This window comes from Vigna unguiculata, chromosome 3, assembly GCF_037176805.1.
Source record: "Vigna unguiculata cultivar grain cowpea cultivar isolate G323 ecotype 2 chromosome 3, ASM3717680v1, whole genome shotgun sequence".
NCBI classification, from domain to species: Eukaryota; Viridiplantae; Streptophyta; class Magnoliopsida; order Fabales; family Fabaceae; genus Vigna; species Vigna unguiculata.
Genome location: NC_140794.1, coordinates 49,049,844 through 49,077,784, shown reverse-complemented (window position 1 = coordinate 49,077,784; position 27,941 = coordinate 49,049,844). Strand labels below are relative to the sequence as shown.

The window sequence follows — 27,941 nt, the reverse complement described above, 5'->3', positions numbered from 1 at the left end:
AGTCACTAAAATCAACCCATAGAGTGCATTATGGATGTGCCCCACTTATTTTTCTATTTGGTGGTGCCTATTCTTTTCTTCAAACTACCCACCTAGTGCATGCGATAATGGTTGGTGTTTGTAACTTATAATTAAATTCGTGGTACATAAGAGGTACATGCTAGTTGGACGATAAAAAAAAGATTGATTAATAAATTAAATTTAAAAAATTGTACGAAAAGTAATAGGCAGCTCCACACTTATTTATTTATTATGCCCCAAATATCTGTCTATCTAGTTTGTCCTATTTATTTCTTCAAGTCAACCACCTTGTAAGTGTTGATTTAAGTGAGTTGTAATCAAATTTGTGTTACATAAGAAATACATCCCTTTAGATGATTAAAAAAAGATTGATTAGTACATTTTAAAAAATTGTAATGAAAGCAACAAGCAGCTCCCACATATTTGTTCATTGTGCCCCACTTATTTGCATATCTAGTTTGGCCTATATTTGGATGCAAGTCACTGATATCAACCCATAAAGTGTATTATGGAAGTGTCCCACTTATTTTCCTATCTGTTGGTGCCTATTTTTTTTTTTCCAAAATAGTTACCTAGTGTTATCAAGGGTTAATTTTTCAAACTTATAATCAAATTCGTGGTACATAAAAGGTACATACCAGTTGGATGATAACAAAAAATATTGATAAGTAAATTTTAAAAAATTGTACTTAAAGTAATACGCAGCTCCACACATATTTACTTCTTACGCCACAAATATTAAATATTGTCCTATTTGGTTTGTCCTATTTATTTCTTCAAGTTAGCGAGCCACCTAGTGCAAGAAATAAGGATTAATTTTAGTGACTTGTAATTAAATTTGTGGTACATAAGAAATACATCCTTTAGATGATAAAAAAAAGACTTATTAGTAAATTTTAAAAAATTATATGAAAAGTAACAAGCATATCCCACCTATTTGTTCATTGTGCACCACTTGTTTTCCTATTTGGTGGTGCCTATTTTTTCCTCAAGTCAGCCACCTAGTGCAAGCAATAAGGGTTGATTTTTCTAACTTATTATCAAATGAAATTCATGTGGTACATTGGATGATAAAAAAAGTTTGATTAACAAATTTTAAAAAATTGTACGAAAAGTAATACGCAACTCCACACTTATTTATTTATTATTCCCCAAATATTTGCCTATCAATTTTGTCCTATTTATTTCTTCAAGCCAACAACCTAGTGCAAGAAGTAAAGGTTGATTTTAGTGCTCGTAATCAAATTTGTGGTATATAAGAAATACATCCCTTTAGATGATAAAAAAAAGACTGATTAGTAAATTTTAAAAATTTGTACGAAAAGTAACAAGCAGTTCCCACATATTTGTTCATTGTGCCCCACTTATTTGCATATCTACTTTGACCTGTATTTGATTACAAGTCACTAAAATCAAACCATAGAGTGCATTATGGATGTGCCCCTATTATTTTCCTATCTGGTGGTGCTTATTTTTTTCTTCAAACCAGTCATCTAGTGCATGCAATAAGGGTTGATTTTTGTAATTTATAATCAAATTTGTGGTACATAAGAGGTACACGCCAATTGGACAATAAAAAAAAGATTGATTAGTAAATTAAATTTTAAAAAATTGTACAAAAAGTAATATGCAACTCCAGACTTATTTATTTATTATGCCCTAAATATTTGTCTATCTGGTTTGTCCTATTTATTTCTTAAAGCCAGCCCACCTAGTGCAAGAAATAAGGGTTGATTTTTGTGAGTTGTAATCAAATTTGTGTTACATAAGAAATACACCCCTTATAAAAAAAGATTGTTTAGTGCCTTTTAAAAAATTGTATGAAAAGTAACAAGCAGCTCTCACATATTTGTTCATTGTGCCCCACTTATTTGCATATCTAGTTTGGTTTATTTTTTATTACAAGTCACTAAAACCAACCATAGAGTGCATTATGGAGGTGCCACACTTATTTTCCTATCTGGTGGTGTCTATTTTGTTCTTCAAACCAGCCACGTGGTGCATGAAATAAGGGTTGATTTTTGTAACTTATAATCAAATTTGTGGTACATAAGATGTACATACGAGTTGGACGATAAAAAAAAGATTGATTAGTAAAAAATACATCAAAATAATCAGTGACAGATCTTGACCACAAAATTTGGAGGGGCCAAAGCAATATATTTATTTGATTATTATATTGAATCATTAGATAATGCTTTAAAAAATAATTCTTCTAATTGGACAACTTGATCATTAGGTTAGATCATTAGTACAATACTTCAAAATATGTAAAGAAGTAAAATCTATCTAGTTTTCATCTTTATCAACAACTTCTCTTCTATCATCTTTAAAGAATGAATCTATTATTCTTCATCAATATACTTTTAAAAAAGTTAATATTAAAAAATAATTTATCATAATCTAATGAAAAATTGAGAAAACGAATTATTAAAATAAAAATATATTATAATCAAGTCACAAAATCGATTTGAAAAAACACATAATACATTATTTATTTCTTCTATATTAATAAAAAATGAATATACAAAGGTTCATGTAATAAAAAATAATGTTAATAACTATTAAACTAATAGTTTATTATCAAGTGAGACAAGAGAGTTACATTTTTTTCTTCAAGGAAGAAAGAAAACAAATGAAAATGAGAGCAAAAGTAATGAGTTTGTGTTTAACTTCTTTTTTTCTTCAAAAACAAAAAGAAAACATATGAGACTGAAAGATGAGTATAAATTTGTGAAAACCTAAAAAGACAATAAAAATAAAATAATAAATATCTTAATAAATATTTGTTTTAATTACTTTTTAAAAATTCAAAATTTTAAAAATATATAAAATTAAAAAAAATCAATATATATATATATATATATAATTTAAAAAAAATCAAAATTTTTTGGGGCGGGGGGCAGGGCCCTTCCCCGCTCCTTGTATAGTCCGCCCCTGAAAATAAGTGATCAACCCGTGGTGGGTCGAGCCGGGTTGGCGGGGTTACCTGCTTTAACAACTCTAACTTAATTGATGTGATAGATTAAAAAATATGTTTTAATTGATAAAAAAATTTAAGATTACTAAATTACCCTTACAAATAAAAATGAAATCAAATAATTATTAGATGAATTAAAAATATTAAAATTTAACAATATTTATTTTAATATATGTATATATAAATAAATAAATAAATATATATATATATATATATATATATATTATTTTTAATTATTTATATCAAAAATATTAATAATAATAATTATATATAATATTCATTTTTAACAATATTTTAGTTATTATTAATTATTACACATTATTATATATATTATTATTGTTTTTATTAATTATTAGGTTAAAATAGAAATAATATTAGATGATTATTTTGTATATATCATTAATTATTATATATGAATATATTAATCATTACATTTTTTAACAATATTTTAATTATTATTAATTATTATACATATTTATACATATTATTAATAATATTTTATATATATAATATATTATAATTTGTTACATATATTAAAACATCAATGAAAAAAATAAAAATAAACAATTATTGAATAAAATAAAAATATTAAATTTTAACAAAAGTTTTATTACTTTCAATAATTATTATACCTATTTTTATTATTTATAAATATTATATATAGCAATAAAAATAATTATATATATATATATACACGAGTAAATATATTATTAATCATAATATATATTTTTAATAATTAATAGATTACTAACTATTGTTAAATATATTATTAATTTATTATATATATAAAAAATATAAGAAGGGTATAAAAGTAAAACATTTATAAATCATTTCAAATTTTTGCAAAATAGAGTGAAAGTGGATGAGATCTCAGAAGTAATTTACAAATGCGTCGTAGCTTTTCCTTTGAAATCATGTAATGCGAACATGACATTTTTTTTATATCCATCTTTACAAATCATTTAATCCTTACAATTTGTTCAAGCGAACATACCCTTAGTCCAAACAATCTCATTTCTACCTACAAATCAATTCAAATCAATGCAAATTCATTCTCCTAAATCCATACCCCAATCCAAACACAACATAAGGACTTAAGGAATGTCTAGTTTCACAAGAGTGCTTCTCACTTTAAATAAATGGTTGACATTATTAATTATATATGATAAATGATGTTGTTGTTTAAGGTTCTAAGTGGAGACCCTTTACCATGATAAATTAAGAGTTAAATATGTTTTTGGTTCTTTAACTTTCATTATAAATTTGAATTAGTTTATTTTTAAAATTTTGATCCAATTTAATCTTTCAACTTTAAAAATGCTGAGTATATTACTTAATATATATTTTTATTTAAATTTGTTTTTAGAAAATATTTTAGTTTTAGAAATTAATAATTATCTTAGATTAGGAGTGAAATATTGTAAATATTTTATACCTAATATTTTGTTACATTTTACTCTCTATATAATAAAATACAAAGTTATGTTCCACCGTATAAAATTAAAACGAAAAAAGTAATAACACCATTAATTTAAAATATTAAGGTTTAAAAATATTTAATTTTAAACCAACTCTAATTCTAAATTAAAAATACTTAATAAAAACATGCATTTTAATAAGAATATCCATATATCATTTATATACAAATTATATTTTGTCTCAATTTGGAGAGGAACACAAATGTTAAATTTTTAAAAAAATTAGGACCAAATTGAAAACAAATAATGAATATTAGGACCAAATTGAATATAAAAAACTAACTCTGACACGTGACATGATATTGGTCTGACACGTGGAATTTTTTTAAATTAAAAAAAATTAAAAATTTTAAAAAATCACAAAATGACACGTGACATTATATGAGCTTGACACATATATATATATTTTTTTCAAAAATTTAAAAAAAAATCAAAAAAATCACAAAATGACACGTGATAATTACTGTTCACAATCCGTTAACTATTTTAACGATGTTAGCGAAAAGGACCAAATTGAATAAAATTGACGAATATTAGAACCAAATTGAAAAAAAAAAACAAAAGTAGAACCACATTAAAAAAATCGAACGAAAACTAAGATCAAACCATTATTTAAACCTTTAGAATATAACATGTATTTTAAATATTTTTTTATTAACAAAAAAATATTGTTAAAAGAAAATCATTCTGTAGTCATATGTAAATGTTATGGGCAAAAACGTCAAAGTTCATGTGATGACATATTTTTCCTTCTTCCTATTTCCAAAATGAGAGGATGAGAATCTTGAGGTTTTTTATAAATTCATATTTCCAAATTAGCTCAGATTACTTGAAGCAAACACTAATATCATTCTCAAATCTATCATTGTATAAAAAGATATGAAAATAAATTAGGTAGTTTTGCATTTTCGAAAGAGATAAATATGTTTTTGGTTTCTTAAATTTAAAAAAAAATTAACTATTAATAACATTTCAATTATTTACACCATTTGACACATTCTCGCTTCAATATTAATTCAATGTTAACTTAAAAATGCATTCGAAATGTCAAATAAATTTAACAAAATTTAATTAAAGGACTAAATCCATTCATTTTAGGAGTTAAAGGATTAAATTAAATAAAAAATTAAAATAAAAAATAATTCAATTTTTCATTAAAAAATAATTCAATTTTTCATTAAAAAATAAAAAATAAAAAACATATTTAACTCTTCCAAAAATCCAAACTACCATGTGTGTCGGGTCGGTTTCTGATTGCTTTTAGATTTTGGGAAAATTCAATTCAATCAGTTAGATAGAATGAAACAAATATTTGTGGATAAAGCAGGACGAAGACACCTGGATATCGTGTGTAACACGAAACTCAAGTGAGCACGAGGGTTGCCAAAAGACACATCAACCATTTCCCTTTCCCGCCGAGTCACGCACTACATCACTCCCAAACTGAAATTCTGTTAATCCTTCCTTCAAATTCATCTCCTCCATCTCAACACAGCACAACCAAACCAAATAATCAATCTATGATATCACTGTCACACTGTCCATGCCCTTGAAAAGCTTTATCCGGCGGAGACTATTGTCTCTGCTCCAGCCATGGCTCCGAGAAGAGCCTCACCTCGATCTCCAATTAGGGTTCCTCCACTCTCTCGCCGTTCTCACCAACCTCAGCTTCGACGTTTCCTCTCTAAACCGCCTCTTCGACGCTCCCGCGTTCGTGTTCTTTAAGGACCTCACCGTCGATCGCATCACCTTTAGATTCTCCACCTGGTTCCCTCCGGCCTTCACGATCGAACTTCACGGCGTGCGCATCGTGCAATCGTTCGAGTAATCAAACAGTCGCAAAACAGAAAAAACACTATCAGCTCTAGTTATTTATTTATTCTTGTTCTTTGTTCCTTAACCGCTGATGTAACCGTTTTGTTTGAAGGAAGCCGGAAGCTGAGGATTGCGTGGCGCGGTTGCGAAATTCGAAGTATGATCATTCGGATTATCTGAGAAAAAAACTCTCGGCTCTTGATCCTGAGGTAACGAGTGCACTTCTCCTAGTCTGAATTTACTATTCACACTTTGGTTGACGACGAGTGTTGGTCCTGGCAAGGTTCTTTATTTGTCTAGTAACGAATTTGATCACAATTAAATGAGATCAAATCTTAAAAATAACTTATTTAGTTCTTATCAGTTGCTTTATCTGGTAGAATGATACATTGTCATGTTTGATTCTATTATTAAGATATTTGGCAAATTCACTGCTTTTATGAGTCTTATTTTGTGATTGATTTTGAAGCTTCAGGATGCTCCGGTGACTGTAGGGATAATAAAATGCGTGGCTCTTTTTCTACTCTGACAATATACTGTGGAGAACAAATTTTCAAAATAATAACATTGAACTTGAGCATGTTGAATTTCTTCAACAAGTCAGTTGCATAGTTTCCCTGGTGCATAGGAGTCCCAAGTTTAATAGCCTTGAATTCAATCCCTAGAAAGACAAAGACCCCATATCACTCATTTTGAGTTCACTCTTCAGGATGGCTTTGTGCTTCATCACTCTACCATTTGGGTTTTACTTTCACTTTGTAAACCCACTTTAAGGCAATGATCTTTTTCTCATATGGCAGACTCCCTAATTACTATTTGGTTCTTCTCAATTAAGTCCCTCTTTCATGACGTTGACTCACTTAGGTTCTTGAGTTTCTCTTTCAAACTTAATTGGTTCAGCTTCAGCTATCTATATTGTGCATTAGTTCACCTTGAGTATTCTGCACTATCTAACACAGTACTACTGTAGTCATTCAGGTTAGGTTAGTAATCAACTGCCTTAAAAGAGTAGCACATTATGCATGAATAAACAAGAAAGTTTTATAGATAATCTATGAAGATCCTACAAATATTTTGTCCTATTGATTAGGAGGTTTACTTTTATATAATGTATGTCTGTGTGACATGCATTATTGTCAATAAATGATTGTTGGTTCTATTTTAATTTGCAAATAGGAACCCTGGGGAAAAAGGTCATCCTAACAAGTTGGGCTTTTTTTTGGGATAGGTATTCAAACAAATGACCCATTTTAACTCAAACCTTAGCTGCTTAAATTGATTGACACGGTGCACGATCCTCTGATCTCACGAGTAACTGTATGATCCCACTACGACCTGTGCTTTTCTTGATCCTTTGTGCATGTCATCTCGCTCCATCATTCACACAAATCTGACCTTGTTCTTGTTTGATTCATCAAGGCTAATGAGTTTTGTTTGCCTCATTGTTGGATTTTCCTTTTCCTCCCTTTTCACTCTTACATTCATTTGCAAAGTCCTCCCTCTTCTTGCAGTTATAACATTGAATCTTCGTCTTATAATTTTTTTTTTCTTTTCTAAAACTCATGCTTGGGGGTCACTATGCTCCTTGACATCTTAGCTATCCTGACAACACGATCAAACTGCAGAGTTAAGGTTCCAACCTGCTGATCTGAGAGTTCCTCCATTCACCATAAATTTGATTTTTGTTGAAATAATCTGCAATTCCTTCTTTATCATTCATAAAAGAGTAGCTTATATTGCCTTCTTTAAGTTTGGAACTTGACTTTCTATATGTTGTCAACACCACCATACTACTTAACCAACATATCCCAAACTTATTTTTCTGTAGCGGCCTTGGATATTCCTCCAGAGATAGTTGCATCTACTCATTGATGAACAAGAACCGTTCCTCACTATCAAGCCTTTTGAGTTCTTAGTGATTTTCCATTTGTTCTTCAATGACATTTTCTCCTAGTTCTTGAAATCCCACCTTGACCACATCTCTTGCATCTCGAAAACCAAATATGGCCGTCATCTTCAATCATCAAACTTTTTCCCATCAAACACTGGTAAAGAGCAAGAAACAACATCATATAACTAACAATTTCTCCTTATTTCAAGATTCTTCAGGTTCTACAGTCCAAGAACACACTAAAACATGCCTTCACCACAGTAGGATTAAAGCACATACACTTGTAGTGTACCTCACTTGTTAACAGATCATACAGGCTTTGGATACCCACTTATTAGAGAAGAAACCACATGTGCATGGGGAAAGAAGAATAGGATTACAGAAAAATAATACTTTGTATTAATCATTCAAAATTGTATACACACAATTTCACACATTTGCTCGTACACACTCTATTCTTAGGTTCCTTTTATATCTATCATATTGAAAAACACTGTAATACCCTTTTGAAGAACTGTTTTTTACACGATCAATCAAAGAGGATCAATCAAAGAGGTCCCATCGCAACTTATTTTCATACGTGTGAACCTTGTATTTTGTAGGAAGGTATTGTACAAGATATAAGTAAAATAATGGAAAAATGCAGAAATTACTTTGGTTTTGTTGAGTATAGCTGTCTCTATCACATGTTTGAACTTTTAACCATTTATACCTCTTTATAATGAGAGAATGCTACTAGAACAGGGAAATTGCTTAGGGATGAGCTGGTAGATTTGTTTAAAACGAGGAAAGGTACTTTGTGATTGATATATGTTCTGAGTCTTAAGAGAGACACATGCCTAAGCTGCTGCTGATTTTTGTTTATTGCTTTCCCAGGCAGATTTATTCTGTTCAATATAATGACATTATGGTGATAACTGTTATTGGTTACCTTTTGTATTGTAGGGCTGTTCATTGCATCACATTTTGGAGAGAATCTTATTTGCTGTATCTGAGAAAAAAAATTTAACAATATCTTTTTGGAATATTATTTTGAAAAACTGTCATCTAGTGGCACATCGCATTCACGTGGAGGTTCAATTGCCAATCTTAAATGATGAGTTTATGTGTTTTGGGGAAATACGTGAGTTTAGTGCAAGACCTAAATGTGTGGATAAAAAATGCCTACTTAGAGGTTTTCTCCGTACAATTTTTATTCCAGTGAAAGAGAACACTGTTATATTAAAAGGTGATGGATTCAGGGTCAGATTAATTGGAAAAAATTCCACAGACCATGCTTTGGTTTCTTCTGATGTACAAATTTATATTACATTCAGAGATCTTAAGTTGGTAAATTGCACTCTCTGTATTCCAGAACTGGCTTTTTCATTATCTCCAGATGGCATTTCTGCATGTATACTTTTTCACAAATTGCTATCTAATAAGTACAATCAATCTAGAAGTGCTGGAGAATTGTGGAGAATAGCTGCCAGCAGAATTGGCCATGTGATTGTAACTCCTAGGTTGTCATTATATAGATTAGTTGGAGTTATATGTCAATGGATACATTACGTCAATGCTTATGAGAATATCTTGCTGTTATTTGGATATTCTTCTAGCTGCACATGGAAAAACTTCATTTCTAAAATGTCTCGTAATAAACCGATTTTAAGTTCTGCTAGATGTCATTGGGAGTTGATCTCTGACATTGAGAAAAAGTTGCCTGTTGAAGGCATATCACTGGCAAGGAGAATAGCCCGTCACAGAGCAGCATTGAAGTTTTCAATTAGTTGTCATGAGGAATTCGCTACTACAAATAAATTTTTTCGTCCTTTTCTTTTTATTCTGGGATTTATGTGGAAAGTGATCTCCGTGACTGTCCATTGTCTAGCAAATATATTTTCTGGGAAAAGAATAGTGCAGGATTCAGATATTGATAGATGTTGTTTAGATTCATTGGAAAGTCTTATTGAAAACCCCTGTCAAATTTCTTGTCTTACTCTCAACTTTGGGAAAATCATAATGACAGTTTCCACAATCAACAGTATTCATCCATCTGTATATGAAAAGCTGCAGTCATCTGCTGGGATTGTCTGCTCAAATGTCCTTTCGATTTGGTTTCGTTTTGATGCTTTGTTATTTGTATCTATAAAGGATCTTTTTGAACAGAAAGTCTTTGTATCATGTGGGCAAATGAAGGTTGAATCTACACCTTTGACAATGGCAGGAGATGCATGTGCAGTGAATCAACTTAGTTCAGCTAAAGGTAATGAAATGGAAGGTGTGAATCGTATGGAATCTATTATGTGGGTTGCACCTGCTGAAGTATTTCTTTCAGAAATTGATGCTGGCCAAGCTGAAGATGCTTGTGATGCTTATATTGAAAGCTTCATGGAAAAGTTGGGCATGAGTTGGAAAAGAATTTGCAGAAAATTGAATGATAATGAGATTGAGTATTCTGAAAACCCATGCCTTCTCTCTAAGGTTGAGATATCTTCCACGTGCCCTAACCATAAGAATCCAAATTTTGGATTTTGTGAGTGTGGTTTAGTGCTAGGGAAATTAAATTTAGTTTTGAGTCATTCTTCAGTATCATTGCTCTCTCTAGTTCTTGGTAAGATCCAACATGCTATTTACTGGGAGGACAGCAGGGAAGTGTCCATTGCTTCAGATTTTAGGGACAAAGCTGAAATTGCTTGGGTTGAAAAATATGACTATTCCAAAGAATTGATTATGATCTTGCTTCAAAAGCTTCCAGAGAAACTCATTCATTTTGGAGTATTTTTTGAGGGTCTTTCAGTTAAGTTTTCACACAGAAGGGATGCCAATCAAGAAATTGATGACATTATCAGTCAGGACAATTTTGATCTTACTTTTGATTTCCGTGAGATTAAAGTGGTTGTCAGTTCATCTTCTTCATTTGATATGACGCCAATGACAGGTCAATTGGGGCATGGCAATGCTAAAGCAGAGTGTGTTAAATTGGAGCCGCGGGTGATTGAAATTCCAAAACCAAGTAATGATAAATATTCATCCTCAGGAAAAGTTTCCATACATTCTTTCCTTCATCTAAATGGCACAAATATTTGTTTGGAGAAACAAGAAGAAAACCATCCGATTCAACTTTGTCTATTGAAGCCAATCACTATCCATATATTGTCCTTTAGGTAGGAGCTTTGGATACGGGCTGGTACTTTGTTTTCATTATCAATTTCCTCTATTTTATGTGAGGATTTCTTATGTGTTCCTATATCTTGAATTATTTCTTTACTCCTTGGTTTTGCACCTCTTGACATTTTAATTTATGGTTTGAATTAAATTTTAGAAAGTGTCTAACCCTAATTTATCTTGTTCTTGTGCTGTGATAAGTTGATATATGTAATGGCTAGTATATTGGTCATGACGGTGACTTAATTTGTTCAGGTCTGCTTTTGCACCCATAGATGGAAGCTCTATCTGATATCAACCTATCTTGAGTTTATCCTTTTCGTGTTAGGGTACATTTTTCACAAATTAAACTCATGCTAAGGGAAATAGTCAGTTTTTTCTCAAATTTTAGGTAGCTTTGCAGTTGTGGAATAAGTTTGGTGATGGATTACCAACTGAAATTGATGTTAAGTTTAATAACACAAGATTTTACAGAAATTACATTGGAAATGTTTTAGAAACTCTTTTAGAGAAGGAAACTTACCCAAATTGCCAAATATAGACGTAATAACGGCCTCTAAATCCCTACTTATTCAGCAGAAATCTATAACTTCCGCACATCACTCACCTGCATAGTTAGACACAACTGCTGCATAATTGTCTTGAGGATTTAAGTACATAACTACTGCATGACCATGCTGCCTTATTAAATACATTTCCGTCCTTAGTGAGCTTGCATACAATTCTTTCAAAAACTGAACTGTATAATCCTATGGTAAGAATATTTGTGAGTTGATTTTGTGACCTTTCAGATTTGCTTTTCTAACCATTGTTTTTCGGTGGAGCTCGATTTTTTTTTTAATTAGCGGAAAAGTAAATTATTTTCTTGTAGCAAGCTAAAGTTCAATAAGTTTCATCTTGAGGGTGAGTGATTGAAATGTAAGGAATATCCGAAGATATTATCTTATAATATTATAGAGTATGTTGGATGATGTCTTAAGGAATATCTGAAGATTTACCTTGTGATATTTTAGAGTATCTTAAATGATATCTTATGATTTATTATTGTTTTTATATTTTGATTTACTTCCTTATTTAATTAGGGTCTTTATAAATAGGAATGTCTTTTTAGAATCAAATTTATGAGAACATGAGTTATAGGCATATCATATCATATCATGTATATAGGTATAAAATGTCCTATAGTTATTTTGTATTTTTTTGTAATTAACTTACATAAACGGACTCTGTTTTGTAGTTCACACACACAGTTTTTATTATATTTTACATTTGTTTTTCTTATGGTAACATTTACTATTGATTTGATATTGCAGGGATTGCATTTATTCCTTGAGCACAACAATGTCTGCCTTATCAACTGCGTCTGACATAACAGCTGAAGGATTCACTCTGTTAACATTTTTGGACGAGGTCTATATGATCTATAAGGTTAATATCTTTTCTCTATATTTAAGTCTAAAGATATTTATTTTGTCGTATAGGTACATGAATAAATTTGTTGCCAGAGTGTTAAATATTTCTTATGTATTGCTTAGTATTTATCAAGTGATAAGTGAGCATTGTTCTTTATTAAAGTAGTTACTGCTGGTGTTAATATTTTATTTCGATTTCTCTTAAGATAGCCAACATACTTAACTTAGGATAATGGGGATGTTGATCTGTATAGGGTAAATGTAAAGTACCTGTAACACATTTATTTATTTATTTTTGATTTAGATGTGGGAAAGAGATTTGTTATGTCTGTAATGATATTCATTGAAAGTTATTGTTTATTTCATTGTTTTTGTTTGTGTATTGTAAGACTGTAAGACTTTGTTAGGACACAACCTCCTATTATGAAAGTCCATAAAAGAAGAAACAAGGGAAAAGGAAAATGCAGCTATTTGTTTCAAACAGCTGTGAAATCTGTTAGTTAAGTTGTTGTGTTGGGAAACTTGTATAAATATAGGTGTGTTTAAAGGTTTAGGGGGTAGGGAGAAAATTAGTTGATTAGTGTGATGTTCCTGGATTCTAGGGATGACAACGCGATCAGGACACATTTCATTATCCTATACTCATCTCCAAAGGTAAAAATCCATTCTTATCTTCATACACAACGGGTTTAAGATCTTTTTTCCATCCCCATCTCCATTGGATAACGGGTATACACTCATACCTGTGTTCGTATCCGTTTTCTTATTGTTTCAATATAAATTTAATTGTTTTTTATAAGAAAATAAAAAGGACATAAAAGAAAACATAATATTATCAAATATTCAATATAAAAAAGATATATTCTCATATCTTTATTGTCAAATATTTAGAAAGAAATTATAATAGAATAAATTTCAGGTCATAATACCAAATAACAATTGGGTAAAAGTGAAAGAATTATATAAAATATTTCACAATTAACATAAATAAATTTTCACAGCCAAAACATCTATAAAGTTTGCAAATATTAATGTAACAAAATTTAGAAAGTTCAATGTATTTTTAAAAAATAATAAAAAAATATTGAACTTTAAATATATTTCAAATGTCTTTTTACTAATCACTTTTATTATACACCAATAAATATTATATTGAACGAGATCACTGAGAGGAAAAATATTAAACTATTAATAATTCAAATTTAAACATAAACCTTTTCTTTTTTAAACTTCAATCTACGTTGGATGATGTAAACAAGATTTATAACAATAACATTAAATTAATATGTTATAGTAAATGAAAATATTTATGCAATTGCGGTTGAAAAATTACACTTATGAAAAAGAATTAGAAAATAAAAATAATTATAATATTTCACATAATAAAAAATTAACAAGTAAAAATATTAAAAAAAGTAAAAAAGATACAACAGTTTGATACACTATTAAATAAAATTGCACAAAGGAAAATTGTATAATTAAGGATATGATAAAATAGGGAATACCTTGAAGATATGAGAAAACTTTACAAATATCAGAATAATAATCGAACTGTTGAGAGATTATGAAAGTTGTTTTAGCAAAACAAATGTTTTTCAAATAAAACTAAAACTAAGGATCAAAGCAAATAAAAGAAGATAAATTTTTTTATTACTTAGTAAATGAATGACTTACACAATTGAACACTTGAGAGTCAAACTTTTTTATGTGAAAAAAGATAAAACGTAAAGAAAAATATTAAGGAGTAAAAATAATCAAATGTGAAACCTAAAATCTATTTTATTCATTGAAATTGATAGTATACCATTTGAACATAACCACACAAACAAAATGTAATCAAGGTTGTGATAAGAGGGAAAATACCTTGGAGATATGCATAGATTTTGTAAATATAGAACAAGCCAAACAATTCGAAGATAGGAGGAAGGGTACTTAATAAACTATGGGATAGGATATTCATTGGCACGACATGGGTATGAAAACGGGGACGTGTTACATTCCCATCCCTATTACCATCCCCATTCCCAATTGAAAAAATTGAGAATAAGCCATACTCGTACTCGATCAATGCGAGGATTTCCTATCAAAATGGAGACAGGTTTGGGAAGTAACCATGGAGGCAAGTTTATTTGCCATCTTTACTGGACCCTTGAAGTTCTAGGAGTGTGTCTGTAAAGGAATTTTTGAAACTTCTTTATGCAATTGTCAATTCTTTTGTTTGAGTTTCCTTTCCTTTTTTTGAGTTTATGATAAATTGGTACTAGAGCTCGATTCGGGCTCTATGGGTTAATACACATGGTGACTACTATAATGATGGAATCAAGAGTGGAAGCTTTGGAGAAAACCTTAACCATAGGGATTCAACTATCGGAAGGTTTTGAAGAAAGATTGGTTGCAAGATTATCCCTAAGGGATGCAGATTTGGAAGATAGATTCTTACAACAAGATTCTCGCATAGCTTGGTTAAGGAGGCTTGTGGAAAGACTGGTGCATGAGGGAGGAGGGAAGAATCCAAGTGCGAAAAATACTGTGAATCAGAGGGTCTCAACTGTGATTGCACCAAGAGGAGTCAGTAGGTGAAGAGTTTGGCGGAATTAAGAGATGTTATAAGTGGACAACATTAGATATTCTAAGTTTTGAGGGAGAAGATACTGTGGGCTGGATAGGTAAAGTGGAAAGATATTTTCGACTGAAACGTGTGCAAGAAGAGGAGAAAATGGAAGCTGTTATGGTGGCAATGGAAGGAATTGCTTATCTTGATTTTAGTGGTGGGAAACGTGCAATCCAAACAAATATAGGGTTTTTTTCATGAACGCACTTATCCAGAGGTTTCAACCAGTTTTGATGGGAGACCCTTTTGAACCGTTGTTGGCTCTAAAGCAGGATAACTCCGTCAGTGAATTCATCACTCAATTTGAAAGATTTACTGGAGTTATTAAGGGATTGAATGAACAGTATTTAATGAAGATATTTTCCAATGGGCTATGGGAAGAGATTAGAGCAGAATTGAAATTGTATAAAACAACAAATCTTTCGGAAATAATGAGTGAAGCCCATGCTATTGAAGGGAAAATATAGTGGTAGCAAAGGTAGTAGGGGATTATAGACACAGGAGGGGATAGGGGTTTCCCTATTAGAGGAAGAAAGGAATTGATAACAACACCTCCAAGATTAATGATAGCAGCTAATGCACCACAACCCAGATCATCGGCAGAAACAAATCTTTTTCTCAATCTGTTACCAGCAAGAGCAATAATGAGGAAAAGGCTAACAATGATGGCCACGGTCAGAGCTCCAAGAAAAGATAAAAAACGGAGAATGTTTTCACTATGATGAAAAGTATAATTTGAACCATGTTTGCAAGAACAAGCAATTCAACGTCATGATGTTAATTGAAGGGCAAGATGAAGGAGAGAACGAAAATGGAGGAAGTTTATATTATGGCTGAACTTTTCCCAGTCCCATCTTGAGGACAAGGTGAATCTTTATGGGCCGGGTATTGTTAGGACACAACCTCCTATTTTGAAGGTCCATAAAAGAAAAAGGGAAAAGGAAAATGCAGCTATTTGTTTTGATTCAAACAGCTGTGAATTCTATTACCTAAGTTGTTATGTTGGGAAACTTGTACAAGTATAGGTGTGTTTTCAGGTTTGGGGGTAGGGAGAAAATTAGTTGATAGGTTCCTAGACCCTCAAAGTGCCAGGGGTGTGTCTGTAAAGGAATTTCTGAAACTTCTTTACATGATTCTCAATTCCTTTGTTTGAGTTTCCTTTCCTTTTTTGAGTTTCTGATCCAGTTTCTATAAGACTTTCACCTAACTGCCAGTCTCATTTTGCTCCCCGGCATTCTACACCTGTTCTACTGATGGTACGCAAACAATTAAGAGAGTCTGTTAACATCCTGGCTAATTGAATGTAGCAAAAAGTTAGTGGTTTTGGAAATATGTTTAGATTAGCGTGATGGTTTGTAGCTTCATTAGTTGCTATATAGTTTCAAGATACATTTATGGTTTCTATCTGTCATTGTTTATTTCAGTACATGTTCATCGTAACTTTTTGTATAAATATGATATCAGTTCAGTGCTTTGATACTGAAAAGTTCTCCAAAATGATTATTTTTCTTTTGCTGGTCTCAATTTTAATATGGTATCAGGAGCCTAGTTGTTTTCTTTTTCTTTGCTGTGCGCTTTCCTTTCTGTTTATCATGCACATGTTCTTTAATGAAGGTTTGGTGTGAATTAGATGAATGTGTGGAAGTGATACCTTTTTTTAATAATGAGAGTGCTGAGGCATCACTATGTTGTTTGCCATCCCAAATGTGTTGGTACCACTAAGAACATCAATTATATGCAACACCTCAAAATATCATAAACGAAAGAAGCAATTACACAATAGTGGGGGGGACCAAACCTGGCCCACTAATCCTTAACCCTATGGAAGGTAAATCAATCTATTCCTGAAAAGGAAAAATAAAGCTAGGAGCATTGTGCCACCAAGTGTAATCTTGTGATCAAGTACCAAACATTGAGTACCCTCTCTAAAAGTGTGCAAAATATGAGTGCACACAGTATTACTCTTACAAAACAGTTCAAATTCAACCATCTATTACAAAGATCCCAAGGAATGATTAAAGTGTAGGATCGAGCTTGAATAACAAGTTCGAAGTCACACTCAATCCAAAGATTAGTCCATCCTTTGGAGATTGCAACTTCCATAGCTAGAATCACACCCATCACCTCAACATACAAAATATTATGAACACAGATATGAAGAGACACAACCTACAACGGAAGCATGAGGATCTTTAAAATTATGTTCACAACCAGATCATATACCAGGACAACCTTTAGAAGGAGGAGGAAGCCAAAAAAAGGAACATAGGACATAACCTTCCTATGATGTATGTCTACTCCAAAACTTTTAAGAATAATGAGTTCTTGCCTTTGGACATTTTACAATGAGTATAACAATTCCCAGCCAGTTTGACCTCAACCCAAATCATGTTTTCAATTCTCTCCTTGGACAAATAATGATTATAAAAACAAATCTCGTTCCTAGTTGTCCTTATAACTTTCATGACACCAAATAAAGAAGTATGTATAACAGTCTCAGCTTAAATGCTCCAGGATATTTGCAAGAAACAAAGAATGGAAACAACAAAATCAACAAAAATGTGGCATTGAAAATATTTTCTAAGCCAGGCCAGAGACGTTTTGTAAAGTTTCATTCATAAACAGATGTTGTGTAGGTCGAGGAAAAAGAAAGTTATATGCAGTGTTAAGACTGAGTGACTTGACAGAACCATTCCATCTAAGCCCATCCTCAATAACAAACTGAGATCAGACTAAACCAGAAGTTACAGCAGTGAGAACAAGATGTTTAGAACTATTAACATAGTGTACAGACCTTGATCCATTTGATATAAAGTATGCTACCTAAGCCTTCAATTTGATGTGTAAGTGATCTGTTTGGAAGTGACACATGCTATGAACTTATGGTAAGTTGCTTACAATGATGGCTAGGCATAAGGGTACCTACTTTGGAGGCTGGGTACTCAATTGCTCAGCAGTGAGGGGCTGAGAATAGTTGAAAATAGGCTCCTAGATTGGGAATAACAATGTGAACTTGAATGAATATTAAAATCATGCAAGACATTATATCTATAGGCCAAGCAACATGCTCACTTTCCTTAAGCAAGACAAAATATTTTAATTGCTAACTAAGTATCAACTGTTCGTTATATAGAATTGTATATGTTCTAAATGTATTGTGTGTCTAATGCTTACCACACAATATGTATTTATACTATTGAATATAATCAATTACAATAAAGATACCTAATAATTAGGAATCAATCATCCTAATTTCTGAGATTATGTAATGGTTGATTTCCTAGAAATCTGGAACTGCTGATTATATTCTAACACTTCCCCCTCAAGCTGGATCATATGTCATATGTACCAAGCTTGTTACAAATGTACTGAATCCGAGGGCCTCTAAAGGATTTGGTGAATACGTCAACCAACTGATTACTAGAGTTGACAAAATCAGTAGTGATTTCTCCATAGAACACCTTTTTTCTAAAAAAGTGACAATCAATTTCAATGTGTTTTGTTCTTTCATGGAAGACAGGGTTTGATTATGAAGTGCAACTTGATTGTCACAAATAAGTTTTGTTTCATGGATGTCCCCTATTTTTAATTGTAGTAGTAGTTGCCTAAGTCACATAAACTCACAATGGTTGATTTCCGGGAAATGTGTAACGGCCGATTATATTCTAACACTTTTCAATAATTATGGTACAATTAGTGCAGGACTGACAAAACTGGGTGTTTTTCCTTCAAAAATACATGGCTATTTTGCTTTCCTTTTACTTTCTGTTCAACAGTATAGTTAATAATTGCAATCCTATGCTAATTTATGCATGTACATTTAGCAAATCATGACTCAAGGATATTTTTCTCTGTTGACAGGCAGTGTCAGGTTTGTCTGCTGTGGTGTGTTATCTGTTTACTAGTAGCTCCGGTGATATGGGTTTCGTGCATCCTGAAATTGTGAAACAAGAATCTTTGTTTGCAGCACGTGATAGAAGTGAGACAACAACGACAAGGGCTTTATTGACAAATAATGTCTGCCCTTTTTTTATTGATGTGACTTGCAGATTCAAGTCTATTGAGATTGTTCTTCATAATTCTAGGACAAGTGATGGTTTAGAGAGTTTTGCCACTATTTTTCATTCCTTAACTGGCAACAAAATGGCTGTGCATAAGTTGCCTGACCGTGGAATTTGGATGACGGTTCAGAACACAACTGTTGTAATATCTTGCCAAGAAGGGAAAATGGATCTCCTGACTGATTTATCCGGAGTCCTTTCGTATGTTTTTGAATATCAGAGTTCAATTGGAACCAACATAGATCATATTGTACCTGAAAGTTTACTACTGCAGTCTATTAATTGCTTACATGAAGTATCTCTTTCTGGTTTCTCATTTACTTTAAGCTTGGATCTTGTTCAAAATGCTCTGTCTTCAGGTAATGCAGGAAAAACATTTGGTAGTTCTAATGGAAATTCTTCTTACTTCGTACGTGAAACTAATTTGACAGCCTTTGAAAGGTCAAGTAATCTATCTCCCCAATCAATTCTCAAAATTAGGTCTCCATCAAATGCCAGTGTGCCAGCTTCAACAAATCACTGGTTACTAATAGATGTTGCAGTAACTAGTATCTTCATAGGGAAATGCTCACTGAAGAGTGAACTGATTCAAGCACATAAACTAAACAAGCTTTTGTCTTTGCTTTCCATTGGTGGAGAATTTCATATGATATCCTGGGAGATTCAGGTAATTATTTAAGGATCTAGAAAGGGAAATGTAATCTCGCAGGCATGTTCCTGCATCTTTTATTTGTGCTTTCTGTTATAAACTGAATCTCAGGAACTTTATCTTTTTTACAGATGAAGCTATTTTCTTTGTCAGGATTTAAGGTATACAACTTGTCATACTAAAATTTTAATGTTATTGAGCAGGGTGGATTCTTTTTTCTTGAAACAACATCTTTGCCAATGGCTATTGATAGCTATTCTTCATATATTTGTTGTATTGGCAATCTCACTTCTGATGCAAAGCTACCTAAAAAAGGCACCAAGTGGGAACAAAATGTCAGAGAGAACTATACTTCAGATGATGTTATTGATCGTGGAGCTAATAGCACTTCTCAACAAGCTGCAAGTAGATTGCCAGAAGCATGTGACTTTTCTTTGTCTCAGTTTGCTTTTGTTTTAGCACATGAAAATGAATCTGGTACGTAACCTCTTCTCTAGTTTTGTTGTGTAACTGTATTTTTCTTTCCCAAATATAATACAATTCATTGCTGCAGGTTGTATTCAAGAAATTGTAGTAGAGGTTGACATCCATATGAATTTTGAATTGGAAATTTCTGAGATGAAATTAACAATTGACCTTTCTCGTTTATCAATTCTGTCTCAAACTATTCAGAGGAGAGTGGAAGATGAAGCAGCAATTCCACATTTTTCTTCTGTCACGTCAAAAGATTTGTCACCTCAGCATGCTTCAGGAAATCCTCTTTCAGGATTTCAGAATTTTGCTCAATTGAACTCAATTAGTGATGCAAGTAGTTCAAAAAACACTCTTCCTATTCAGGTTATTAGTCATCAGAACCAGATTTTGAAAAACTTAAGAGCTTTCCTGACGCTGGAGAAGCCAGATAATGGTGTTATGCTTTTGTCTCGGTGTTGGTTTGGCACTGGTTCCCTTTTTGGTTTTGATATTACACTTTCTATATCTGAAATTCAGGTGAACTTTCATAGTATTCTTTATTTATTAAATATTCAGTCAATATTTGTCCCTGCTGCTTTGTTTTTCAATCAAATTTGGCTGCCTTTTTTCATTGCTACATGTACTGAGACTAATGTTACATTTGTTCTAACTTATGTTTTGTTATGACAATATGCCAGACAATTATGTCAATATCCTCCTCACTCTCTGAGGTAGCCAGTCAGAATACAATAAAAAAATTGGAGAAAAATGATTGGTCTTCTAGCCATGAAGTTGACAATTGTTTGGAAGCAATGATTCCTGATGGTACTCCGGCTCCTGCTATATGTTATCTGTTTTTAGTATTTTGTGAAATTTCAATTGTAATTAGCAATGATTGTGTGTAGGGGCAATTGTTGCTATCCAGGATGTCAACCAACACATGTATTTTACAGTTGAGGGTGAGGAAAAAACTTTCAGAGTAGGTGGTGTCATTCATTATTCTCTGGTAGGAGAAAGGGCTCTTTTCAGGGTAAGAATTATGTTTACAATATCTTTCTATTTTTTTTTTAATTCATTTTTCAATCTTCTGTTCTATCCTTAGTTGCTATAAATTTTTCAGATCTTCCTCTTTCAATTATAATTTCTTGATTTCTTGTCAAACACTTAATTATGTTTTTAAAATATGAAGTAATTTTAGGGTCTTAAATGCATTGGAGTTTATAGTTTGGATTTAACTACAGTAAAGTTAGAAAAAAAGAGTGTTTCCACCTTTAATTTCTACTAAGTAAACTTAAACTTACACTTAAAATAAAGCGATGCTACACCCTTAATTTCTCACTGTAGAAGAGTCAAAGTCTTATATTTTATAGGAGTTTGATTTAGAATATCTTCTTGAGTCACTTATGAAATCAGTAGCACCTTTAGTTGTTGTACTTAGTGTGATTTTTGTGAGCAAATATTGGACGTGAATACGATTTTATGTTTGTCTCTGAAAAATGAGAAATAAGAAGTTTTCTGAATAAGCAACATGTTTTTAGTTTATATAAATAAAATTTACATGGAAATAATTAAATTAAACAATATTCCTAAGACATATTAAACACTGGTTGGGACTTGGGTATTATGGGTGCCTAATTCCTACATTTAAGTTGTATGAGATGCTAGGGGGGGTGTTTATCTGATTGTTTCTTCGCTTTTAACAACTAGCTTGCAAAGGTGAGTTTCCCTTGTGCTTTAGTGCTTAGCAATTGGTGTTTTTTATTAGTTGTCGATGTTTCATAAATGGTTAGCTAGGTGTATGGGAATTCTTAGAGATATTGTAAAATTCTATTGAGTTGCCCGCAAATGAACATCTCTTGGGCTGTGCATAAATTTTATTAGTTGAGCTTATTAGAATTATTACCTATTGTATCATTAACCCTATGTGTAGGGTGTTGAGTGTGGGAAACTACCTACTGCCGTATCTACTGTTGCATGTAATCATGCCTAGTATCTTAGAGTAGTCTTTTCATATGTACTTGCTTCATTATAAATAGAAGAGGAGGAGAGTGGTACTGTTGTCCACTACTCATATATTTTAAAGTCTCAGTCTCAAGTTGGTATCAGAGCGGGTCGATCCCGCTCTGGTTTCTGTCTCATCTGGTCCGTCACCGCTGTCCGCGGTTGATCGCCGTTAGTCACCGCCGCTGTTCGCGGCTGTCCAAGTTCGGTTAACCTCGTTTCTGAACTACCCAACACTGTCAAACAACATTTCGACTCTGTCCGCCACTGTCTGCATCCTCTGCCGCCGTCCGCCGCCGTCCGCCACCGTCCGCCGCCGTCCGCCGCCGTCCACCAACGCAGTTCCGTCCGGAAACCACCGGATCTGAACCGCCTCTCCGCGCGACAGCCAACCCCGCCGGTGTCGCAGGCAGCGCCGTCGCCACGCGCCTCCACGTGCGTCTTCTCTGTTCGCTGCAATCAGGCGCGTGCCGCCCACGCGCCGCCTTCCCGTCGCCAGTTCGTCGTCGCGCCATCTCCGTCGCCGTCGCCGGAGCCTCCTCTACCCGTTTTGACCCTCAAATCTCTGTTCCGGTGAAGTCCAGTGGCACCTCTTGTGGAAATCGTCACTTTCGAATTCGAAAATCGTCACTGTTTCACTGTTTTCCGGTATCCTCTCTGTTTTCATTTATTCTCTTGATCATATCATGGCCACTGGAGGAACTGGGAGTGCTATTTCATTCTCCGGAAGCCCCTGCATTACGTCCGAGAAACTAAATGGCCAAAATTACTTATCTTGGTCCGCTGCCGTCGAGATGTGGTTTCTCGGTCAAGGACACCATGAACACCTTGAGAAAGATGGCAGCCACGTACCTTCTGAAAAAGCTGAACAGTGGAAACAAGCGGATTTCCAACTATGTGCTCTATTGTGGCAGTCGGTGGAACCACGACTTTTGATGTCCCTACGGGCCTTCAAAACTTGCCACTCGTTTTGGAAGCGAACTCAGAATATCTATGCAAATGATATTCAACGCCTCTATGATTCGGCGAACAAGTTGGCATCTATGAAAATAACTAACCATGATATGATGTCATTCATGAATGACGCTCAAGCTGCTGTGGAAGAACTTCGAATGTTCTTGGAAGTCGACTCTCTAGATGAAATGAAGAAAAAGCTTGACAAGTACTATATGGTAATGATCCTCCGATCTATACACCCAGACTTTAATCATATCCGAGATCAGCTTTTGACCTCTCATGAGGTTCCTTCCATGGAAACTTTGATCTCCCGCATGATACGTGTTCCAACTCTTCAAACTCCAGAAACTCTTGCTGTAATGGAACCATCTGTCATGGTTGCCACCCGAGGAAGAGGAGGTCGTGGAACTAGAGGAGGTGGACGTGGAGGTCGTGGACGTCCTCAGTGTACGTATTGTAAAAGGATGGGTCATACCCAAGAAAACTGCTACACTTTACATGGATTTCCTGCCAAAACAGCCAATGTCTCCCAGGCAGAGACTACTGACTCCAAGTTCACTGAGGACGAGTATCAAGAGTACCTACGCCTCAAATCCAACAGCTTGGCACAGTCATCTCAAGCTCCAAGTACATCAACTGTTTGCATCTCTCAATCCATGGAAGGTCACAATTCATGGGTAATTGACTCTGGTGCTTTTGATCACATTTCTGGTAATACCTCCTTGTTCTCAACCATTTCATTCCAAGAAAAATCTCATTTTATAACCCTCGCAAATGGTTCTAAAACATCCTCAAAGGGAGTCGGTCAAGCCATCTTATCTCCGTCCTTAAATCTAAAATATGTCCTTTTTGTCCCTAATTGTCCTTTCAATTTAATTTCCTTAAGTCAGTTAACCAAAACATTGAATTGCTCTGTAACCTTCGATAACAAATCTTTTGTTATACAGGAACGTGGCTCGGGGAGACAGATTGGAGAAGGATATGAAGCGGGCGGATTATACCATTTTGGATCTCGTCCACGTGTGTCATGTGTTGCAGCCCCCAATCCTAAAATGTTACATGATCGGCTTGGTCACCCTCACCTGTCCAAGTTAAAGAAAATGTTTCCTGAACTTAGTCGTCTCCAGACTTTAGAATGTGAGTCATGTCAACTAGGAAAACATGTTAGATCTACCTCTCCTAAAAGATCTCAATCAAAGTGTACTTCTAGTTTTTCTGTCATCCATTCCGATATCTGGGGACCTAATCGTGTCTCATCGTTTGGCTTTAGGTATTTTGTTACTTTCATTGATGAATATTCGAGATGTACTTGGGTTTATCTTATGAAAGATCGTTCTGAATTATTATCCCTCTTCACATCTTTTTTGAATTAAATCAAGAATCAATTTGGTCAAGTAATTAAAATCTTAAGAAGTGACAATGCCAAAGAGTATTTTTCGTCTGCTCTTTCTAATGTTTTGAGTTCCCATGGTATCCTGCACCAGTCTACTTGTCCTCATACGCCACAACAAAATGGTATAGCAGAAAGAAAAAATAGACACTTAGTTGAAACTGCTCGTACCCTTTTGCTTAGTGCCAACGTTCCTGTCCATCACTGGGGAGATGCCATCTTAACTGCAGGTTTTCTTATTAATCGGATGCCATCTTCCTCTCTCAATCATAAGGTCCCTTTCTCCATTCTGTTTCCAGACAATCCTCTCTTTCACACTTCTCCTAGAGTTTTTGGTTGTGTATGTTTTGTTCATGACATGTCTCCCGGGTTAGACAAGCTTTCTGCTCGCTCTCTCAAATGTGTTTTCTTGGGCTATTCACGACTTCAAAAAGGGTATCGATGTTACTCTCTTGAAACCAAGAAATATTACATGTCTGCCAATGTTACTTTTTTTGAACAGACCCCTTACTTCTCTCCATCTGTTCAAGATGTCCATGCCATACAGCAGGTCCTTCCTATTCCCGTGGTTGAGTACAATATTTCCAATGTCCATGTCCCTCCAAGTCTCGACCAAAGTCCTCCTGAGCCATCATCTCCACCTATTGATTCTCTCCAACACAGGACGCCGACGAATAGTCCAGTTGTTCCAGAACATGGTGAATCCCCTACTTCAGATTCTTCTCCCTCGTCTCTTGATCCCACGACTCCTGGTGAAGGTGATTCAGGTTGGCCCATTGCTCTCAGAAAAGGTACTCGTTCCTCTCAAAATCCACATCCCATTTATAATTTTCTTAGCTATCACCGATTATCGCCTTCCTATTGTTCACTTTTATCCTCAGTGTCTTCTGTTGTTATTCCCAAAAATGTGAATGAAGCACTTGATCATCCTGGATGGGGACAAACCATGATTGCAGAGATGCAGGCTCTTGAAAGCAATCATACTTGGGAGCTCGTGCCCCTCCCTTCGGGTAAGAAGGCTGTTGGTTGTCGCTGGGTGTATGCAATTAAAGTTGGCCCCGATGGTCAGGTTGATCGACTCAAAGCCCGATTGGTTGCAAAAGGGTACACTCAGGTTTATGGCCTTGACTATTGTGACACCTTCTCTCCCGTGGCCAAGATGACTACTATTCGCCTCTTCTTTGCAATGGCAGCAATTCGTCACTGGCCGCTTCATCAGTTGGATATCAAATATGCCTTCCTTCATGGTGATCTTGAGGAGGAAGTTTACATGGAGCAACCTCCTGGGTTTGTTGCTCAGGGGGAGTCTGGTATGGTATGCAAATTGCATCGATCTTTATATGGCCTCAAACAATCACCACGAGCTTGGTTTGGAAAATTCAGCTCCATTGTTCAGAAATTTGGGTTAAGACGCAGTGAGGCAGATCACTCAGTCTTTTACAAACATACCTCTCCTGGGAAATGTGTCTACCTAATAGTATATGTTGATGATATTGTTATTACAGGAAATGATACTACTGGAATATCTCAACTGAAGGAGCACTTGTGTAAACATTTTCAAACCAAGGATCTCGGAAGCCTCAAATACTTCTTGGGCATTGAAGTAGCTCAGTCAAAAGATGGAGTTGTAATCTCTCAAAGGAAATATGCTCTTGATATATTACAAGAAACAGGTATGATTGACTGCAGACCAGTAGAGAGTCCTATGGACCCAAATCAGAAGTTAACAACAGAAGAAGGCGAATTATTCTCCGATCCAGAGAGATATAGGAGGCTCGTTGGAAAGTTAATTTATCTCACTATTATGAGGCCTGATCTATCTTTCGCAGTTGGAATTGTTAGCCAATTTATGCAGACTCCATGTCTTGGACATTGGAATGCCATCATCCGTATTTTAAGGTACCTCAAGAAGGCTCCAGGACAAGGTTTGCTATATGAAGATAAAGGAAATGTTCAAATCTCTGGGTACTGTGATGCTGATTGGGCAGGCTCTCCTATTGACAGACGCTCTACTACGGGATATTGTGTCCTCCTTGGAGGAAATGTTATCTCTTGGAAAAGTAAGAAGCAAAATGTAGTGGCTCGATCCACCGCTGAAGCTGAATATCGGGCAATGGCGTCTCTCACGTGTGAACTCATATGGGTAAAGCAATTTCTTCGAGAGCTTAACTTCTGTGAAATTCAGACCATGAAGATGTACTGTGACAACCAGGCTGCTCTCCACATTGCATCAAATCCAGTATTTCATGAGAGAACTAAACACATAGAAATTGACTGCCACTTTGTTCGAGAAAAATTGATGACCAAGGAAATTTGTACTGAGTTCGTTGGGTCAAATGACCAACTTGCAGATGTGTTGACCAAGTCATTAAGGGGACCTCGGATTGAGTTCATTTGTTCCAAGCTTGGTTCATACAATTTGTATGCTCTAGCTTGAGGGGGAGTGTTAGAATTATTACCTATTGAATCATTAACCCTATGTGTAGGGTGTTGAGTGTGGGAAACTACCTACTGCCGTATCTATTGTTGCATGTAATCATGCCTAGTATCTTAGAGTAGTCTTTTCATATGTACTTGCTTCATTATAAATAGAAGAGGAGGAGAGTGGTACTGTTGTCCACTACTCATATTTTAAAGTCTCAGTCTCAAGTGAGCTTATAAGGAGATGTCAACAATCGTATTTTATTATTCCATATTTAGCAAATTATAATTACGGTGTATAATGTGAATACCCCTAAATAACAGGGATCTGATTATATCTCTGAATAATAGGGATCTGATTATGTCCCTGAACAATAGGGGTCTGATCACAAGTGTTGTTACTACATTTCTAAAATTATCTTTGCAATCTTGTACAAATATACGATGTACTCTTAGCAATAAAATCATTCTATTCTACCCTAATATTTGAGAGAGATATTGTACAACAAATACTTTTGTGTGTGACAGGTAAATTAGTTTTCCAACCAAACACCAATATATCTCCTTATCCACCACTAATTATTGAACTTGTGATTTGGATGGATATATAGGAGTACCATTGGAAAGCCACCTTAATTGCGGTCACACATGTGC

At 34.1% G+C, this 27,941-nt stretch overlaps 1 protein-coding gene across 13 annotated transcripts in view; it reads left to right on the top strand.

Moving 5' to 3' along the window:
- Window positions 1-5,815: 5,815 nt before the first annotated feature.
- Window positions 5,816-27,941, top strand: part of LOC114179483 (vacuolar protein sorting-associated protein, putative (DUF1162)) — a 68,115-nt gene continuing 45,989 nt past the window's right edge. For 4 of the 13 annotated variants that reach the window (XR_014994138.1, XR_014994137.1, XM_085671765.1 and 1 more), the window contains exons 1-9: window positions 5,816-6,303; window positions 6,407-6,503; window positions 9,131-11,331; window positions 12,646-12,760; window positions 19,217-20,083; window positions 20,269-20,542; window positions 20,619-21,055; window positions 21,217-21,343; window positions 21,424-21,548. Coding sequence is in view for 10 of the 13 variants with exons in the window: in XM_085671765.1 (XP_085527891.1) it covers window positions 6,023-6,303; window positions 6,407-6,503; window positions 9,131-11,331; window positions 12,646-12,760; window positions 19,217-20,083; window positions 20,269-20,542; window positions 20,619-21,055; window positions 21,217-21,343; window positions 21,424-21,548 (4,524 nt within the window). In the remaining 3 variants the exon portion in view is untranslated. The remainder of the gene's footprint in view (window positions 6,304-6,406; window positions 6,504-9,130; window positions 11,332-12,645; window positions 12,761-19,216; window positions 20,084-20,268; window positions 20,543-20,618; window positions 21,056-21,216; window positions 21,344-21,423; window positions 21,549-27,941) is intronic. The other 9 variants (XM_085671764.1, XM_085671761.1, XM_085671760.1 and 6 more) reach the window with 7 other exon arrangements.